The sequence below is a fragment of the Perca flavescens genome, chromosome 11 (genome assembly GCF_004354835.1).
Source record: "Perca flavescens isolate YP-PL-M2 chromosome 11, PFLA_1.0, whole genome shotgun sequence".
NCBI lineage: Eukaryota > Metazoa > Chordata > Actinopteri > Perciformes > Percidae > Perca > Perca flavescens.
In genome coordinates, this window is record NC_041341.1 from 4,901,099 (window position 1) to 4,913,428 (window position 12,330).

General features: G+C 35.7%; 1 protein-coding gene across 4 annotated transcripts; it reads right to left on the reverse strand.

Moving 5' to 3' along the window:
- Positions 1-1,376: 1,376 nt before the first annotated feature.
- On the reverse strand, positions 1,377-11,191 carry LOC114564679 (uncharacterized). 4 transcript variants are annotated; one of them, XM_028592170.1, is made up of 3 exons: positions 11,117-11,191; positions 9,513-9,553; positions 1,377-2,231 (listed from the first exon to the last, which is right to left on the reverse strand). In XM_028592170.1, the coding sequence occupies exons 2-3, from the start codon at positions 9,523-9,525 to the stop codon at positions 1,615-1,617; spliced, it is 630 nt and encodes a 209-aa protein (XP_028447971.1). In that variant the 5' UTR covers positions 9,526-9,553; positions 11,117-11,191; the 3' UTR covers positions 1,377-1,614. The 4 variants fall into 4 exon arrangements, 1 of the variants encoding a protein (XP_028447971.1); XR_003693813.1 differs by lacking the exon at positions 1,377-2,231 and adding an exon at positions 8,446-8,613; XR_003693811.1 differs by lacking the exon at positions 1,377-2,231 and adding an exon at positions 8,446-8,617.
- Positions 11,192-12,330: the final 1,139 nt, after the last annotated feature.

A 12,330-nucleotide genomic window follows, 5' to 3' on the forward strand; every position in this document is an offset into this window, starting at 1 on the left:
TGAAGACATAATACACAGCATTATCAGGGTTTGGCACACCTAAATAGCTGTTTAACATAAACATGACATTTTACAGGCCATAATCCATGTGATATGTGGTCTTGAGTTGTTCCTGACATGCTGGAGAAATGAACGTGCATTTACTATATTTAACTTATTAACTAGGTTAATTGAAGACAGATGCAAACAGGTTTACACGTTTTAAACATTGATGAACACAAGACCCTATGGGTCGTGAGACCCTTGTTGAAGATCTCTGCACTAGCCTATATACAGTCGCTTCATTGTGTGTGTGTGTGTGTATATATATATATATATATATATATATATATACATACACACACACACACACACACACACTACGCAACATGAGACACTCTTTTCAGATTTTTTTTCCTCTGCATTGAGCACCATGGTGTCAGGACAGATTAATAGTATATATATTTCTATAGTTAATTGCAATTAATCACATGTTTTATCACATGATTAAAATTGTATTATTTTGCATTTCAGAACAGTTTTGAAGTACATATTAACAATGGAAAGCCATTCTTACCAGTGTATCTATATTGGGAATCAAATGAATGCAAAGAAAGTGACTTTATGAACTTGATTTTAAGATTTGTATTTGTTTATTATATATTTAATCTAGTCACACATTTGAATTCAACAACAACTTTGAATGCACCAAAAGGCTGTAAATTACCAATTTCGTGGAACGCAGTCTGTTTTTCCGACAACAGCAGCTGCAGATTGTTATATCCTGGTGTCGGAATCCTCTATAGTGAAATACAGTCTTTACACCGTTTAGCGTTAGATGTCATCATTGTAACCGTGTTTACTCCAGCTACTAGCTAGCATTAGGCTAACGTTAGCTGCTGTCGAGTATAGTGTTAACTAGCGTCACATGCAGCGATGTTTCTGTTGCCTGTAACATCCGTTTTCAGAGCATCAGAGAGAAGTGCAGGCATTTAAGTGGCACCTAAATAAGGCACTGAAATCTGTGTTACTATTCGGTCCGGTAGATAACGATCATTAAGTCACTGGGGCTCGGACCCCTCCCCCCTAAATAAAAACTCTCAGAATCTAAACAATTCACATGGATGACATTTTCCCATTCAAAACGGCGATTTTCGCCGAAAAGCAACTAAGTTTGCAGATTTTTACATTTGACGTTTTAAAGGCCTATGGAAATCCTGTCAATGTCAGGATTTTATGGTGTTTGCAAAACTATATATATATATATATATATATATATATATATATATATATATATATATATATATATACACACACACACACACAGTATGTGTATTATTATCACAGGGATTATTTTGAAAAATAATTTCAGTATTGTAGTATGAATTAGTGTGCTTTTACCTGAATCACATTTCAACATAAAGTGTACTGTATTTAACTGTATACTGTGAAATGTGTAAATACAATGTCACTTACATCACACATCCTGATTATGTTGGAAGAATCCTCTGAAAGATAGCAGGTAAGACCGAGTAGGGCAGCAGTTCTTTTGTTTTGGTTTGTGTCCTGCACACTAAAGTAATTAGATTAGTAGTATGCACATTACTAATGTAATATTAAACGAGAATCCTAGTTTTAGTAGACATAAATGAATCTCAAGCTGAATACCCAGCAATACCATCCTTTACCCGACCCTGGCTCCATGAAACAAGGGTGCTTTGCAACAAGAGCTTTGGCTACACTTTCATAGTGGTCTTTACTTGGATAAGCCGTGATTTTGGATATGACATCAGCTAGTCTATCCAGTATGTCACTCTTCACACTCTTTGAGATGACCATCACAGTTCCATCTTTGGCATGAGCATCATTTGCTGCCCTCAGCTGAAGATCAACATCATGTGAAAAAGCTGGAATGACAAAAGGGTCAGGCCACTCTGCTGAATCAGAACTACTTGGGGATCCAATGCTTGCAGTATCTAATGTTGAGTCAGAAACTGGTTCAGAAAAGGTAAACACAACTTTCAGTGTGGCTCGTTCCATTTGTAGTTCTTTTATGTCTGTCAAATTGCAGAGCTCATTCCCAAAGTCTGGATCTTCAAACTGTAGGATGAAGGTTCTTCGGAGGGCCAGACTGTTGCGCAGTACAACACATAGCTCATCAACAGAGGTGGGAAAATTCTGTAGGGTGACGCGCCTTATTTCCTGAGGTGAGACAATTACTCGGAGAAGCAACCGTGAGGAAGCAGCAACAGCTGAAACACAGAACAAACAAGAAAAAAACATTTACAGAAAATAGTGTTTGAAAATGAATCTAAGAAAAAAGTTAACAGCAGGTACTGTAAAAAATGTGTACAATAAAAATGTGTATGCTGTATGCATGTGCATTGGTCCAGCAGTCAGTATCCTGTTCCAAAGATTAAGAGTGTTTTTGAATGTAAGACAGTCCTCCCTTTCTCAAACATTACCTTAATGTAACATGAATGTCCTTGGAGAGATGAGTAGCTTTCCTTAAAAGGGGAATGCAGCAAGGGGGATGTGGTCATGTCAGGATCAACAACCACAGTTACTGCAGGGTCCCGTTTGGAAAGCTGGAAACACCTTAGATGCTTCAGGAAATTTCACACAACTGGGTGTCATGACACTGTTATGACAGTGTAACTAATAAATATTTTGACCTCAAGTAGTGGTACCAATTGTATTTGTCAGTAAGATATCATTGATAGGACTTGCTGTCATGACAACATTATGACAGTGTAACTAATAAATATTTTGACCTCAAGTAGTGGTACCAATTGTATTTGTCAGTAAGATATCATTGATAGGACTTGCTGTCATGACAACATTATGACAGTGTAACTAATACATATTTTGACCTCAAGTAAAGTGTTACCAATTGTATTTGTCATTAAGATATCATAGATAAGACCTGCTGTCATTACAACATTATGACAGTGTTACGAAAACATTCTTTCAAGTAAAGTGGTAACATTTTTATGTCATTAAGATATCATAGATAATACTTGCTGTCATTACCACATTATGACAGTGTAACAAATACATTCTTTGACCTCAAGTAAAGTGGTACCAATTGTATTTGTCATTAAGATATCATAGATAAGACTTGCTGTCCTGACAACATTATGACAGTGTAACTAATACATATTTTGACCTCAAGTAAAGTGGTACCAATTATATTTGTCATTAAGATATCATAGACAGGACTTGCTGTCATGACAACATTATGACAGTGTAACTAATACATATTTTGACCTCAAGTGTTACCAATTGTATTTGTCATTAAGATATAGATAAGACTTGCTGTCATTACCACATTATGACAGTGTAACGAAAACATTCTTTCAAGTAAAGTGGCAACATTTTTATTTGTCATTAAGATATCATGGATAAGACTTGTTGTCATGACAACATTATGACAGTGTAACTAATACATATTTTGACCTCAAGTGTTACCAATTGTATTTGTCAGTAAGATATCATAGATAAGATTTGCTGTCATGACAACATTATGACAGTGTAACTAATACATATTTTGACCTCAAGTGTTACCAATTGTATTTGTCAGTAAGATATCATAGATAAGATTTGCTGTCATGACAACATTATGACAGTGTAAAGAAAACATTATTTGACCTCAAGTAAGGTGTTAACATTTTTATTTGTCATTAAGATATCATAGATAAGACTTGCTGTCATTACCACATCATGACAGTGTAACAAATACATTCTTTGACCTCAAGTAAAGTGGTATTAATATACACAGAAATATGGCATACATACAGATAAACTAACCGAAAAAATAAAGTGTGCACACAAAAGAAACCCTTTTCAGTTCTACACTATACAATTTGAAAGATGTTTACATGCAATTTATGCAATTATATTTAGAATAGTGTTAATGTTACTAAGGTTCCATACAACTTGAATTAGAAATGTATTGTTTGTATAAAGGTTGCCTATTAATATAAATGTGCTTTTGGTACATGAAAGGGATTTATATACGTTTGATACCTAAGAGAAGAAATTTAAGAACGGTTGTACAAACTGAATAGAGGTTTAGATATTTCAATAGGGGTTAACTGAAATATGACCTTATTTTATTTTCATTGTAGCCTAAGCAATAGATTTTATTACTGAATAGTAATTGAGAGACATTTTTGGCCTTATCTACAGGTGGAGGAGGTGAAAAGGCTACGCAGGGGAGGCCCAGTCCACACAGGGATATTGAATCACATCGATTCTTCACATCCCAGAGACTTCCAGGGTTTAGAGATTCCCAGTTCAGGATTGAGACTCTGAACGTAGATGGATTTCCCTTGATTCATTCTTCATGGTGGAAGGACAAACGGAAACCAAACTCATATGGGCCCCAATGTTGAACATCTCTGAACTCTTGTCATCAAAGAACAATTGAGCTCATAGAACTGAAAAGGGTTTCTTTTGTGTGCACACTTTTATTTTTTTCCTTTTGAGGTTAGTTTATCTGTATGTATGCCATATTTCTGTGTATATTAATACCACTTTACTTGAGGTCAAAGAATGTATTTGTTACACTGTCATGATGTGGTAATGACAGCAAGTCTTATCTATAATATCTTAATGACAAATATAAATGTTACCACTTTACTTGAGGTCAAAGAATGTTTTTGTTACACGGTCATAATGTTGTCATGACAACAAGTCTTACCCATGATACCTTAATGACAAATACAATTGATACCACTTTACTTGAGGTCAAAATATGTATTAGTTACACTGTCATAATGTTGTCATGACAACAAGTCTTATCTATGATATCTTAGTGACAAATAGAATTGGTACCACTTGAGGTCAAAATATGTATTAGTTACACTGTCACAATGTTGTCATGACAGCAAGTCTTATTTATGATATATTAATGACAAATACAATTGGCATCACTTGAGGTCAAAGAATGTATTTGTTACACTGTAATAATGTGGTAATGACAGCAAGTCTTTTCTATGATATCTTAATGACCAATTAAAATGTTACCACTTTACTTGAGGTCAAAGAATGTTTTCGTTACACTGTCATAATGTTGTCATGACAACAAGTCTTACCCATGATACCTTAATGACAAATACAATTGATACCACTTTACTTGAGGTCAAAATATGTATTAGTTACACTGTCATAATGTTGTCATGACAACAAGTCTTATCTATGATATCTTAGCGACAAATAGAATTGGTACCACTTGAGGTCAAAATATGTATTAGTTACACTGTCACAAAGTTTTCATGACAGCAAGTCTTATTTATGATATATTAATGACAAATACAATTGGCATCACTTGAGGTCAAAGAATGTATTCGTTACACTGTCATAATGTGGTAATGACAGCAAGTCTTATCTATGATATCTTAATGACAAATACAACTGGTACCACTTGAGGTCAAGGAATGTATTCGTTACACTGTAATAATGTGGTAATGACAGCAAGTCTTTTCTATGATATCTTAATGACAAATAAAAATGTTACCACTTTACTTGAGGTCAGAGAATGTTTTCGTTACACTGTCAGAATGTTGTCATGACAGCAGGTCTTATCTATGATATCTTAATGACAAATACAATTGGAACCACTTTACTTGAGGTCAAAATATATATTAGTTACACTGTTATAATGTGGTAATGACAGCAAGTCTTATCTATGATATCTTAATGACAAATACAATAGGTACCACTTTACTTGAGGTCAAAATATGTATTAGTTAAACTGTCATAATGTGGTAATGACAGCAAGTCTTATCTATGATATCTTAATGACCAATTAAAATGTTACCACTTTACTTGAGGTCAAAGAATGTTTTCGTTACACTGTCATAATGTTGTCATGACAGCAAGTTGTATCTATGATATCTTAATGACAAATACAATTGGTGCCACTTTACTTGAGGTCAAAATATGTATCAGTTACACTGTCATAATGTTGTCATGACAGCAAGTCCTGTCAATGATAGCTTACTGACAAATACAATTGGTACCACTACTTGAGGTCAAAATATTTATTAGTTACACTGTCATAACAGTGTCATGACACCCAGTTGTGTGAAATTTCCTGTCAGACATCTATCTGAAAAAGTGCTAGAATTGGTCTCTAATCTTGTGCTCTCTAATTATAATGATCATTAGGTCAAAATGTCATGAATACAAAAAGAGGTGAATTTCTGTTTATGTCAAGTTGTCATGACAAAGACATCCTCTGGTAATGTCATCCTGGTTAATGTCAAGTTGTCATTACAAAGACATCCCAAACTAATTTAATGTCAACTTGTCATGACCAAGACAACTTCTGGTAATATCACTTTGATTAATGTCTCATAATCAAGACAAGCCAAACAATGTCAACTTGTCATGACAAAAACCGAATTACACTTAATGACAGAAGTCATAAACGTTTATGACTTGTTTATAAGGTTTATGACACATTCACGACAGTGTCATGTCATAGTTATGACAGTGTCATGTCATGGTTATGTCGGTACTGTCAAGTAAAGTGTTACCGAATATTTTGTCCCATTTAAATAAGCAATGCAGGTGAGTGAAACACCTTCAAACTTATTCCATATAGCTTCTCTGATAGCAGGATCTAAGATGCCCACAGACACAACTGATACTCTCCAAGTCCCAATGCTTGGCTTGAAAATAGATGGCATCTCTAAATAATATGCCAACATCAGTTGATGTCTTGTGGCCAAAGTGTGCAGAATATTTTTGAAGTTACCTGCATCACGAACAACCTTTTTAAAGAATGAATGTTTTGCCTCAAATCTTATTGTCCAGAACTCAATTAGTGGACCAAATTTCTTGATCAGCACAGGATAATGTTCAAGATAATGATGCTTAGAGCGTAACTTAGTACCAGAAAATATTTCTAAAAGCAACTGTCTGTGGTCAGAGATTTTGGCTTGTAGGTAGCACAGAGTTTCTGTTGTGAATGTGGAGCTGGATAACAGCTCCACAATGTCTTTCAACTCAAGGACCACGTTTTTTCACTCTCTGGAATACAGTGACCAATCAACAATGGAAGAAATCTCAGAAGCGCCCAGTTTTCGTGTCCATTGCCACCTATAGTTCCATTTTTTGAAAAGTTTGTATGTATTGTCTGAGGTCTGTTAATTTTGTCAAAGGGAAATTATGCAATTCTATCGTTAAGTTCGTTCAATGTAAAATACCTTTTAGCAATCAGATCTGACAAACATAGGCAGAGTTCCACAGGTACAATTCCTTCCAACAAATTGTGCAGAAAATCAGGTGGAAACCCCTTTGCAGGATGAAAGTGGACAAGTCTTGTTAAAGGACAGTCTTTCTTCAAACCATCAACACAGGAGGCATCAGTTGTCTTAAAGGAACACGCCGACTTATTGGGAATTTATCTTATTCACCGTAACCCCCAGAGTTAGACAAGTCCTTACATACCCTTCTCATCTCCATGCATGCTGTAACGCTGTCTGACGGCTCCAGCATTAGCCTAGCCCAGCACAGATCCTGCAGGTAACTGGTTCCAACTAGCCTACTGCTCCCAATTGTGACAAAAGTGACAAAATAACGCCAACTTGTTCCTATTTACATGTTGTGATTTGTAGAGTCACAGCGTGTACAAAAAACAACGTAACATGAGACACAGCCATCTTCTAACAGTAAACAAACCGGGAACTATATTCTCAGACATGCTTGCTGCGAGCATATCACTCCACCCAAGTACTATATTCTTCCGCCTGAGAATAAAGTTCCCGGTTTGTTTACAGTTTGAAGACGGCTGTGTCTCATGTTACGTTGTTTTTTGTACACGCTGTGACTCTATAAATCACAACATGTAAATAGGAACATGTTGGAGTTATTTTGTCACTTATTCTGAGCAGTAGGATTACTGGAACCATTCACCTGCATGTTCTGTGCTGGCCTGATGCTGCTGGAGCCGTCAGACAGAATTACAGCACGCACGGAGATGAGAAGGGTACGTATTGACTTGTCTAACTCTGGGGGTTATGGTGAATAAGCTAAATTCCCAATAAGTCGGCGTGTTCCTTTAAGCACATTAACAGCTTCATCATACAAATCTGGTGTTCTTAAAGTAAAAGTCCCACTTCTGACATCATGCTGCTGAATATCTACATGGTTAGGCAGACACAATCTGCAGAATTTTTCAACATTGAAAGACTCTTGGTATCCAGCAAGTGAGTGTGCACCCAAGTTATCTGCAGACACATACAAAACAGTACCTTTGATATAGGATCCAAGTGTTTGTACAAATACACCTGTTGTCTCTAAATGCTGAAGATCTCAAATCAGTGGCTCCAAAACCAAAGTTTTGCACAATATGGCTACATAAATTGATGATAATGCTGATCTAAGTCTTATGGGTAAATTGGCTATCACCCAATATATGCCACACACTTTGTGTTTCATTTTGGAAGTCCCTAATGGATTACAAATTTCAAAATCGTCTATGTATAAGCCAAGAGGTATACTCAATTCTGCAGTGAAAAGTTTGTTTTCCTTAAAGTATTCACCATCTTGATATGAACGGTACTGACCTTCCTGTTCTTTGGATCTCTGTAATGTCTGAAGAATCTCACGTCTTTCCAGTAACTTTCTTAACAAATTTAAAATAGGAACATAAACAAATGAATGTTTTTTCTCTTGTTCATTTAACACATACTCAACTGGTTCAATAACTGTAAAGTTATTTCTATTAAATGAATGCCTTTTATGCTCGGTCCCCAAAGGTCCCTGCCTTGAAAGAAATCTGAGTGGGTTGAAAGATTGGATTTCATCAGACAGTGAAGTTACAACAGAGGCATCAGCTACATAGTTGTTTTCCTACAGAACTTTCTCTATTATTTTCTTGAGATTTTGATGAGCAGTTTCCCCAATGTCAAATAACTCATCAACTACTTCCTGTATGGCTGAATTTGAAACATGCAAAATTGTTTGCATGCAGAGAAACAAAGATGCCAACTGATTTTTAATAGACTCTCCATTATCAAGGGCAGGTGCATCCTCATGTACAGTGTCATATGAAGGTAATACCTCCCTATGAGAGACAGAATCTTCTTCTATAACTTCATTTGTGAGTGTAAGGTCTAAACAAAGCTCTGGTCTTAAACTATTTAGGGTGGAAAACTTATGACAGCGACTTTTATGAGCAGTACATGTTGACAGTACACTAGACTTGAAAGTGCAACCCACAAATGGACATTTAACTGATTCCCTGTTCTTCATATGAGTCTTCAAATGAGCAAAATATTTGTTAATGTTACTGGGCTCTGAGAATGTGCACAAATCACAGCATAATACAATTACAATTTTAAGTCCTTCAATTGCATGGTCTTTCAAATGATTTTTAAGTTCGTTTTGGGTTTGAAATGTGTTCAAACAGTCTTCATAAATATAGACAAAGCCTGAACACCTCCGATGATGTCCATGACGCTTTTTGTAATGCTTTATTATTCTTCTTTGGTCATTGGAGGAAAACATTCAAAACTTACATTTCCACTTCATCAACTGGACATCAGTTACTCACTGAAATCTGTTAAAATAAAACAAGATAAAAAAGTTAATACAATGTGTTACAAAATATTAACCCATATAGTTATTTCATAAATGCTTAATGATTCATCTTTTAAAATGTTAGTTGTTTTTTAAATGTATTTTCTATGATAAAGTGATTGTGAAGCAAAGCTGCACGACTTTCCCTAGTTCTAGCTTCCACATTCTGAGGATTTGCTACATTTTGTCTAATGTTAGTAATGGTTATTTTTACTTACTGACATGAGAAAATAATTTTTTTAGTTGACAGAAATGATTGTCCAATACATTCTTCCTAACAGTGGATCTCTAATTTATACTTAAACAAATATATAAAGCAACTACTCGGCTCAAATTATGATCTTTATGATTATTAAATTGTTCAGTTTGGGTTTAGTTATGTTAGTGTAGCTGCTGTTTTTCTTGCAAACTGTTGATTCTTATTTAATTGTATTACATTATAAACTAGACAAAATACAGAACAGTATCACCAAAAGAACTGTCTCAAAGATGAATGTTCAATCTAGACTACAATCTCCAACTGTACAATAGTTGCCTAACCCTATCATTCCTATACTATCTCCTTGATGTAGAGTCTAAGCATACAGTGCTACTATGCCTACTGCTGTACTGGTTTCCATTAAACTGTGGCATCTATGATGCTCACCTTTGTCATCCCCTCTAATAAATTGAATTTATATAGCGCTTTTCATAGACTCAAAGTCGCTCTCTGTGCTGCTATTGTGAACACACACAACGCTGGTAAAGGGAGGAACGACTGGCTGTCTCAGCCTATAAGTATACCGTCTATGGTAAATAGCTAAATAGTCACAAGTATTTTTTACTTGTAGAGGTTGGTTTTAAGTTAATAAAGACATGGAAAGCTCTGTGTGTGTGTGTGCCATAGAGGCAGCTCCAGCTCGTTGACTGCAGAGGGAGCAAAGTCACTGCTTGTTAAACAGGTGTTTGGATAATCCTGCTAAAAAGTGGAAACAAAAACAATGTCTGCTCAAAGTTAAGTCCCTCACCTGCTATCCTCATCCTCAACTGCGCTGCATTTTCCAAAGTAATTGTCAACATAAAATCCACTATAGAATTTTAATTAATTTAGCTACGTTATGGTCAAAATAAAAAAAAACAGAGAGCAACAAAGCACGGGTAACATTACAGTAACAACAATGTTACTTTGATCCTAGACTATGTTCAACTTTACCACTAATATTAGTGGATGCCTGCGCACTAGCTAAATAGCTAGCTAATGTTAGCTACCTCGTATTCGGTTGGTGACTTTAGGGGTGTCAGGTTTTGGTGCTGTATGAAATAAACTAATATTGACGTTACGTTATAAATTTACAAATTGGCAACTAATTTGTTACTTTATATCCAAAGCATGAAAAAGGGTGACTGATGATGTTGGGTGGGGAGGGTAACTGCTCGTCAAAGACACAAATTTAGCCATTTCACGCCATTAAAAAGTTGACGTAAATTAAGTTAACAATGTTATTACACTACAATGCCTAAGGTAATAGTAAACTATTTGACTAAAAACATGAATTACACTCACCTTCTTGCGCTACCGTTAAGCTCTCCGCTCAGACAGAAAGTAGAACCAACTAAGGAGGATGCAGGATGGCGCATTGCTCGCTCCGCCTCGATTCACAAGCCGTTGACAGGTACTCCCTCCGCCGGTGGCACTAGTGCTTTGTTTTCCACAACATGTGTTATATTTTATTTGAAATTTGAATACATCACTTATCCGCGGTGTATATTTAATTTATTGTGTCCATGCTTTAACTTTGCTGTGGAAGAAGTCCCGTTATTTTAAACTCGAAAGGCAACTCTTTTTTTGTTGCAACACACACACACACGCTTTTTTCAACTGATAACTTAACTTACATACCCAAGTTCAATCAACACATACATATATGACAAAAAATTCAAATAGTCGAGGACAAGTTTACCAAAAACTCTTAAAGTTTAGTTCAAAATCCACAACTTGTATAAGCTTGTTCAGTTAAAAATAAGAAATAAGTGGACATAACTAAATGGGTGTGTAATTATTTAAAGTGTACAATTAGCTGTGTATGCTATTCGTACTATGGTGCAATTAGAAATGAATGTTATTCGTACCCCGTCGGTGCACACAGCATGTGTTCTATTAATACCCTGTCTGGTACAAATATCAATATATGCTATTTGCACCCCTGTGCATTTACAGTACCTTGGCATATATTAACACACAGTTATCCAAACTACTCATGTATTACACCTTTTTGGAATATTATCGCCCGGACTTTCTTACCCTAACCATAACGAATCACACTCCTCTTGCCTAAACCTAACCAACCCAATCAGAGCAGGCATATTCCCCATAGACTGTTAATATTAATAATAATATACAGTCTATGGTCTTCCTCTACCACCCTGCAAAAAACTTGCGCTCTGACTTGCGCAATCACGTGCAAATTATCCAATCCAAAATTAAAAAAACAAGATCCCCTCACAGGGGAATCAAACTCCAGTCTCCCAAACCAAAGCACAGTGTCCTAACCACTCACCTAGCAGTTCTTACAGAAAGTCAGACAGCTGTCTTCAAGACTTGGTTGCTAGGTAACCAGGCGTTTATTCAGTATGTAGTTTATTCATTCATTCATAACATGCATGAATGGAAAAAAAGGAACAGGAAGAAGAAAAATCTTATGGTACTTATTTTTGCATATCAAAAAAAATAAATGAATAAATAAGAAACAAAAAACAACTGCTTCATGAGTGAATCAA